The sequence below is a fragment of the Cyphomyrmex costatus genome, unplaced genomic scaffold (assembly GCF_001594065.2).
Source record: "Cyphomyrmex costatus isolate MS0001 unplaced genomic scaffold, Ccosl1.0 scaffold2524, whole genome shotgun sequence".
In the NCBI taxonomy this organism is placed as follows: Eukaryota; Metazoa; Arthropoda; class Insecta; order Hymenoptera; family Formicidae; genus Cyphomyrmex; species Cyphomyrmex costatus.
The window spans coordinates 9,601-18,807 of record NW_017276613.1 but is presented as its reverse complement, the minus strand read 5'-3'; the positions used below and the strand labels follow the sequence as shown (position 1 = coordinate 18,807).

General features: G+C 39.7%; 1 protein-coding gene across 1 annotated transcript; it reads right to left on the bottom strand.

Annotated features, from left to right (window-relative positions):
* Window positions 1-1,196: 1,196 nt before the first annotated feature.
* LOC108774393 (putative nuclease HARBI1) lies at window positions 1,197-4,916 on the bottom strand. Its single transcript, XM_018540488.1, is given in 3 exon segments — window positions 1,197-1,345; window positions 3,714-4,363; window positions 4,546-4,916. Coding segments are annotated over 3 exon segments (1,170 nt in total).
* Window positions 4,917-9,207: the final 4,291 nt, after the last annotated feature.

The following is a 9,207-nucleotide window of genomic DNA, read 5'->3' as shown; positions in this document are numbered from 1 at the left end:
GGCAGTAACGGCCGCATAACGCCGAGCACCGTCGAGCGAGATCGGAATAGATCGATCGCCGCGGACTCCCACTGCTGGGACTTAGTCCCGCGCGTCGCGAAGCCCAGGCAACGGGAAAACGCGAGCGAATACGAAGACCCACGAACGCGGCATTTTCAGTTATATAAAAATGCCGCGTTACGAAGAAACGGATGATTCCTGTTCCGACCAGATCCCAATCACGAATCCGACATCCTAGAGCCGAATACGATACCAGCAAAACCGGGCCGGAGAGTTCTCCAGCTCCGCCAAGCGTTCTCGGTAGGTATCGAAAAGGCGCCTCATAGCACCGAACGGCAAGAACCGAGGGGCAGAGCGTACTCTGTCTCTGCCGAGCGTTCTCGGCAGCCGTCTCGGTGCAGCGCGCAACGACCAACGTCCGGGGCAGAGAGTACTGTTATGTCGTCCCGACCTATACTAAAATAAAATTTGAAGACAGGATTTCGGAACGGCTTATGGTAGGATAGATCTTTATTTAATGGAGTTGATCAGGATTAACCATCCTCTGACGTACTTGTGAAACGATAATCACAGTCGATTGTGAGTTAGTGTACGGCCTATCTCCCGTTTCGATTAAGTATCTACGGAAGTCGTGTAAAAGCTGATTACATGTACCACACGCGGATATGGGGTTGCTACGCGGAAATAAACTGTTGCACAAACGGCAACGGTCGGATTCGTCAAAAGCTCCTATATGAATATAGTGACGTGAAATGCTTGTATACTGACTGCGATCGTAAGGAGACTTGTCCGCGTAACATACGGCGCAAATTTCTGTTGGTATTGGTAGCTTATGGCCGTACAACAGAGAGCGGTATTGAGCCACGCCTGATAGGGAACGCTTATATTATCCCGGAGGATGTTATGATGTACCGGATTGAGTGGCGGACTCATGAGTTAAGAGAGATAGAAATGATTTACTTTAAATAAAACCGTGATTATTTGAGGTGCAATAGCGTCGTAGAGGAAAGGCTAATGTTATGTTATAGAATCGTGAATTTAAACTAAATGTATACGTTTCGTGTTTAACGAAAGAGTTCGATTATTATATTGCGCGGTCGGTCCGAGCGCGTAATGTAAATAGTTAGAGTACGTGACTCGAGCGCGGTCAGCGGTCCGTTAGACAATGCCGTTGTCTGATGAATTAGATCGAAGCGTTATGCAATTAGATTTGGTATTCTTACCGAAATAGTAGAGGCAATGCTGTCACCATGAATTTGTTCTGTTACCTGTGGTTCCTCGTTTCGTCTGAGGTTCTCTGACTGAAAGGCTTCGTGAATTCGATTCTGCGAGGTTGGTCTTTCGTCTTGCGAATGAGTGATGCCGCAGTAGTTGTTTAACATGATATTTATTATAATATAAAAAGTAATCTAATAATAACTGAATATAAATGATATTCGCGGTTTTAGATTATACGCAAAATAAAATTATACACTATGACTTAGGATTAAGAATATGAGTTAGGATATGGATTGGAATATAGAATAAAATATGAATTAGAATATGGAATAGAATTAAGAGTAAGAGTTAGAGTTACGGATATGGAATTTGAGTTTGAGTTAGTGGATGTGGAATTGGAATCTGAATGGAAGACTTCTTCCGTAAATCTTGACCTAGGTCAAGATTCTGAATTCTTTCTTCTGAGCTCTGCGCGCTCTTGTGCCCTTTTTAAGGCTTAGGTCCCTACCAGGATGTGTCCAGGAGTAGGGCGTTTAGAAGTGGGAATCATCTTGGTGGTGGAAGGGTCAAAGGTGGTGGAAAGGTTAAGATTAATATGTGGGTAATGAAGGTGTCGGTAAGGAAGGTGTCGGTAATGAGGATGTTGGTAATGAAGATATGTTGGTAAGGCATGATGGTAAGGATGGTAATAGGAAGAGTTACAATTAGTTTCTTAATGTTATACTTAACTCTAAACGCATATAACGCGTATACAAAAGGAAAAAGAAAAGAAGAAATATACGGGCCGGAGGGACGTAACAGTACTCTGCCTCCGTCGAGCGTACTCGACCGTTGGCCAGCGCCGACAGCATCTTACATTCGCACCGCGATTGACCAGCATTCGCCCGGGGTGGAGAGTTCTCCACCTCTGCCGAGCGTTCTCGGCCGCTGGTCATCGCCCGTGTCAATACGAATACGCAATCCGCGATAAGGCCCGAATAATCGCGCGTTACGGGAATTAAACTGCCGCGCCGGCAGTTCTAAAATTAGATAAACCGACAGCTGATCAGCCGCGCTAGCCGACACCGCGAGAAAAAAGGAGCATAGCGAGCCCGTCTCCTTTTTTTGTCGTAGCCCGTCATAACATCGCCGCGAGCAACACATTTCACTCGCTCTCACTCGTTCACTCGCGCTCTTATCAGCGACTCCCGCACTCGCACGCAAAATACGTGTGACACACACATCGCGCCGATTGCGCTTCGTACATCAACACACGCACACGCACGCACGCACGCACGCGTTACCGTTGATCAGTCGGTAATTATCTAGTACAGACGGTTAAAAGAAGTCTTTTTATTTTTAAAAATTACTTATTATTTAATTAGTAATTAGTCTATCAACAAATCTAAAAAAAGGTTTGTAAAAATTTGTAACAATTACTTTTTTACCTTTCACATTAGCTATCTTTAAAGATTTCTGCAATAGTTTTATTTTAAGTGTTAGTTTTTAATTTTTATTTTTACACAGTATTTGACTGTTTATCTGTGAATGTTTTAGGGAACGTTTATACTGGCTGTAATCATATACCGTATGTCATAATCTGTAAGAATTGACTATTAACAATCAAGTATTCCCTTATAGTCGAATGAGAGGGGGAATATTCGACTGTGATTGATCAATTTTTACAGATTACACATTACAGTATACAGTATACAATTATGGCCAGTAGAAACACTCTCTCACGTTGTTTGTCACTTAAAAAACCGTATTACCAAAGAATCCAATATACCAGATAAATGAATCTGATATAAGTACAATACTAATAATAATAATAATAATAAATAATACTTTTTTTTGTTATAGAGATATAATATATGTATGTGATAGAAAGTTTTTTGGTATAGAGATATAATATATGTTTGTGATAGAAATCTAAAATATGTATGTGATATAAAATGGACCGTGTAACAAATATAAAAAATATCGTTTTCATTATACATATATAGTAATGTTATTAGATTTTGTAACACGAATATGTAATTTAAATAATAAATAAGACATGAATTTTATACAATCGTTATTTATTTATTAATCAAACATGTGGAGATCAGTTTACTAATTATTCTAAATTTACATAACTTAAAGTCTGCATAATGTTTGGGTATATGTACTGTCATAAGTCTTACTAAGAGACAATTAAATTATATATTTACACATATATTCATGTATACATGTATTAATAATATTGACCATTGTTTTCGTCACTATAGCTTCTGAGTAAACTTTATGTCTAAATTCTTACATATTTTGCGCTAGATTTCGTGCTAACCTATTACGAAATGTAATACCTTCTTGGGTAATTTGACCAATATTTACGTCAATTCTTTCAACATGTTCATTTAAGTTATTTTCTATATTTTCATTATTATTCTCTATATTTTCATTATTATTCTCAAACATGAAAGCTCTTCCCTCCGCCTCAAACATATCAGCTAGACAATCTGGATGATACAAACATATATTATGAAGTACGCAAGCTGCGACGATTGTTGCTGGAATCAGATCAATCCTATTCATGTCTAAATATTTTAGACGTCGAAATCTTCCAAATAATAATGTAAATGAACGTTCGATAACTTGTCTTGTTTTTGCATGTACTTTATTGAAATTAATTTATCATCCAGTCAAATGACCTCCATCAATATATGGAGGAACACACCATGTATACGTGGGATAAGCTTTATCACCAATTATAAATTTGTTGTCCTCAAAATAATTATTTGGATGTTCCAAGAATTCTTTATAAATATCAGAATTTCTAAAAATTCTTACGTCGGAAACTGAGCTTGGATAGCCTGTAAAGCAATCTGTAAATTTCATAGAACTGTCACAGATGCATTGAAGAGTAATACCATAGAAGCACTTTCGATTAATATAAACTTCTGGGTTCTTCATGGGTGCTTTAATTGGCACATATGTACCGTCGATAGCTCCTACTACTCCTTTAATATATGCCATATGATAGAATTTGTCCTCATTTTGAGCAGCTCTATTTCCAGAAGGCCAAGTTATGATACGAGGGGCCAAACTATTTATGGCTTTAATCACTCTAACAAAAGAAACAAAAACGCTACATTTTCCCATGTCAAAACGATTGCCAACTGATCTGAAATAAATAAAAGAAACATTCTTAGTGCTGCCACCCCCTAGAGGCTGTCGGCGTATTCGCTGTCTCTCTCTCTCTCTCCCCCTCCCTCTCTCTCTCTCCCTCTCTCTCGCTCCCTCCCCCCCCTCTCTCTCATTTACAATTTCATTGGTATATTAGCATCAAATAGAAATTATAAATACCTGTAGCTATCAGGAGTTGCCAATAGCCATAATACACAGAGTAGTTGTTTTCTTGGATCTATTGTTTGACGTCCACTAATTCGAACACTTTGTAGTTCAGGTCCAATGGTGTTGTACAACCATTCAAATGCTTGTATAGATATACGAAAATGACTTTGGAATTCCATAGCTGTGCTGTTTGCAATTGTACGTTCAACGAACATTTTCATTCGGTTAGGCTTATTTTTTTCTGTTCTAATTCTCCAGTGTAAGTCAAATATTTGTCTTTCAAGAAATTCGCTGCCTTCTTCATCATCAGAATCGTCATTGTTAAATATATCTGAATATATTGTAACTACACTTGTTAGTAACATTCCGATAAAAGGCTCCATCTCGATAATATCCATATTATTTTGTAGATGAAAGACAGGTTAGAATAAATATTACAAGCATGCGCAACAAAAATTGAAAGTAACTGCGCATGCGGGACGTTTTTCGCCGCACTTTCTAGCAGAGTGAAAAGTTAACGCACGGGCAATTATCAACAGCCAATCTGAACGTTATTAGGCAATTTACCCGGGCGAGTCGTCCTGCTAAACGGAACGCTTCTGGGTGAAATATTGTCGCCTGGGCGTTCATTCTGAACGCACCCCTGTGATGCAAGTTAATTTGGACAATTGGTACCGCGAGTCCCGCCATTTTTAAGCTGACCCGCTCGCACCGGCGGTCACTCCCTCCTTGCGTTCTTTGTCAAGCAACCTTACGGTTGCCCGACCCAGCCCGCAGAAGGGTTTAAAACCACAGGTCTTTAGGACCTCCAGCGAGCGATCGCCGATCAGAGCAGCGAAGTGGGCGCTTTTCGCGTTCCTACTTGCGCTCCCCCTCACGACGATCCACTCCCTGGCTCCCAGACCCGTGTTTTGTCTGTCAAGAAGCTTTATAGCTTCCTCGACAGCCAAATCCGACTCCTCCACATGCACCACCACCCGATGGCGCTTAGGTAGCTCCCCGGCCGGTAGCACATGCAGAGCAGTGCTTCCGATCTTAATCACGGTGGAGAGGCTTTTCAGCCAATCCACCATCTGCTGGTTGGCGCAGTTAAAAATAACTGCGCTATCCCTCTCCCAGGTGCCAGTGAAGGTGGGCGCTAGCCCATCCTCGGGAAGTTCGAGGATGTGCCCCCTGACCAGTCGCCTGATCTCCTCCACCTCACTGGCACCCAGTTTTTTCTCAGGATAGCCTTCTGGAACGAAGGCCATCCTGATCATGCCCTTAATCGCCTGGGCATACGACCCTTGGTCAGTGACCTTGGGTCTCTTGCCCGGACGATTCTCCGTCGGACTGGGCGTTCGGTGCACTGGTCTGGCACGCTTCTGCGTTCCCACCGTCGCACCACTCTCCCCGCCCGGCGGAGTAGGGGTATTTGTAGGAGAAGGAGAGATGGCTTTCTCAGCCCTCGCCTTCTCCTTATTGTGGCGGTGCCTTGCAGCCCCGCTGTAGCGAATGCGGGTCTTAGGTAGACCCGCACTTGCTGCTTTGTTCTCCTCCGGTTGTTCGCTTCCTAGGGAAGCCAACCCCTGGAGGACTTTGTTAAAATTTGTTTTGTTATTATTGGTCTCCATAGTGATCCCACGAGTACCGCGGTCGCGCGATCTCACCCGGGCAGAGCCGCGAATGCCCGGGACTTGGCTGCGTATTCCTGGAGTTCGCCCGGTATCCAGGAAGCACCGTTTGCGACGCAGCTCCCCCTGCGCCATGCAGCTCCAGGCACGGTAGCTCACACCCTAGCTTGGGGGGTTCCTCTTTGTTGGCCGCCCACGTGACCCCCCTGAGCGAGAGGACCCCGTTTGCGACCATAAACCCCACCACCCGCCCCGGTACGGGAGCCCGCAGCCCCCGAGAACCAGGGTTGCCAGATAGGGGATTTTTGTCCCCAAAATGGGGAATTTTTGAACTAACGAGGACGATTTGGGGAGACGAAGAATTGCGGGGATAAGTTTGGGGAAATTTTTTGTTTTGGGGATTTTTTTGGGGAGAAAATCATATGTCATGGGCCTCTTTCACCAACTTCGATTAACGCTATTCGATGCTTCAATCAATCATCACGATTGCCAACATGAGAACTAAACACATTTTCTCTCGAAAGAGGAAGAGAGAGGAGGCGTTGTGAGGCATCTCTATCTTTTTCCATTCGATGGTGTAATGGAAGAGAGAATGAGAGGGAGATGGCCGTCTTCCACGGACCCTCTCTCTTATTTTCGTTGACCATTTTGACACACGGATCGCGTAGTCCATTCTCTATGTCTTTGGTTGTGATACATTAAACTGCTTGGCACTTCTATGAGTTAATCATCGATTAATTTAAACAATAGTTGGTGAAAAACTAAAGAGGCCGTTGAAATTCACTCAGTTGAATCTGCTGAATACACCGAATGCAAGAAATCTGCTGAAAAATCAGCTAATGCAAACAGTTCAATCTGCTGAAAAATCAGCTAATGCAAACCAAAGTTTAAGTACATATGTCTAACAATAAACTAAAAAGGACTTACAGAAAAACCTGGGAATTACTTCCAGAGTTTTCTGGTAAGTATTAATTTAATTATTACTTTCAGTTATTAATATCTCGTCTCGTTATTAGCTATGTATGTGCTTTATATGTTCTTTTTAACCCTTTCTATTCAATCATGAGTATTTTGAATCTGACCGAAATGCCGCTTTTACCTAACCTAACCTAACTTATGAGTTTTAATAATTATATAATATTTATGCTGTGGTAATTCGTCGGAGATACATCACTCTAAACGAGTTCTCTTTTGTATCTAACTTTATTCCTTTTGCAATTTACTTAAATAAGATGCTATATGTTAAATTGTTACACTGTTGTTTATCAACATTGAGAATGACCCGATCGGTGTCAAAACACGTCTGTTATTTTAATATAAATACAATGGCCCGTATTCACACTTTGATCTCTGAAATTCTATAGCATACGTGACATAAAGTATAGCATGTTAGAACGCTAACATCGTTGTGCTATAATTTATTTTTGGCTCATTACTCTTTATATTGTCTTTGTTTTATATAATATTTGTTATAGGATGGCTTTCTCCCATGCCGGATGATAATTCTAAAGCATATTGCCAGCTTTGCCGATGTTCACTTCAGCCTCAGAAAAAGGATCTCCTAAAACATGGGCAAACAAAAAAACATCTTGAAGCATTTAAGTATTCTCAAGATCTAGCTTCAAAGAAAAAAATAACAGATTTTTCAATAAAAACTATATCGGATAAAAGAAAAATAGTGGAATTGAAAATTTCCGCATTTGTTGCAGAACATTGTTCTGTATATTCTGTCGACCATCTGGGAAGTTTAATAAAATCTCTTGATAACACGTCTCGAGTACTAAGCGAAATTAAACTACACAGAACCAAAAGTACTGCATTAATAAAAAACGTTATTTCTCCTTGTCTTTTACAAAACTTAATTAATGATCTTGGTAATGGATATTATTCAATGATTATTGATGAGAGCACAGCAGTGGATAACAAAAAAATTCTTTGTCTTATTATTAGATATTTTAGTGAATCGAAAAAGAAAATCATAACAACTTTCTATCAATTAATAGAAATTGAAAGTGGAAATGCTAATTCATTAATAACAGCTTTCAAAGATCAACTCTTAAATGATGGTATTAAAATAGAAAATTTAATTGGTATAGGGATTGATGGAGCTAACGTTATGACTGGTAAACATCATTCATTTTCTTCTATTTTAAAAGAGACTATTAATGAACTTGTAATAGTTAAATGTATCTGTCATTCTCTTCATTTAGCAGCTGAATATGCCTGCAAGTGCTTACCAAGAAATCTAGATTTTATTATTAAAGAAAGTTACAATTGGTTTTCTTATAGCTCTAAGCGTCAAATCGAATATGCAAAACTGTATGAAGTCTTAACAGATAAGAAACCTGTTAAAATAGATAAATTATCAGGCACACGATGGTTAGCACGATATGAGGCAATAAATAAAATAATTGATCAATGGGATGCTCTAAAACTCCACTTTTCTATAGTAAAAGACAAGGAGAGATGTTACATGGCTGACCAACTTTATTACATGTTTAATACACAATCAAATATAGTTTATCTTACTTTTTTAAAGCATATGTTAAAAAATGTTACAGAGGTTAACAAAATGTTCCAAGCAGAAAATGTTAATCCTCTTAAACTCTTGGACGATTTGCATTCTCTTTTATATCACTACATGAATATTATTTTACCTCCGGCAAGATTAGAAATAAAAAAAACAGATCTTATTAACTTTAAATTTAAAGATTATGTAATAAGAGTTGAAGCTATTGATTTTGGATATTCTTTCGAACAAGCAACTTCTGGCTTAAATAATTACGAGCTCAAAGTAATCAAAGAAAGATGTCGTGACTTCTTAATCAGTTTATGTGAACAACTGCAGTCCAGAATTCCTGACAATATCAAATTATTAGAAAAAATAAGCTTGCTCTCGCCACAATTAGCAACATCACAAATAAAGCCAAACATTACTGAACTAGTTGCAGCATTTAAAAATATATGTAAAGATATTGATACAACTGTAGATGAGTGGAATCTTCTCCATATGAAAAAGTGGAATCAATTATCTACTCCAGAGGAATTCTGGATTGAAGTT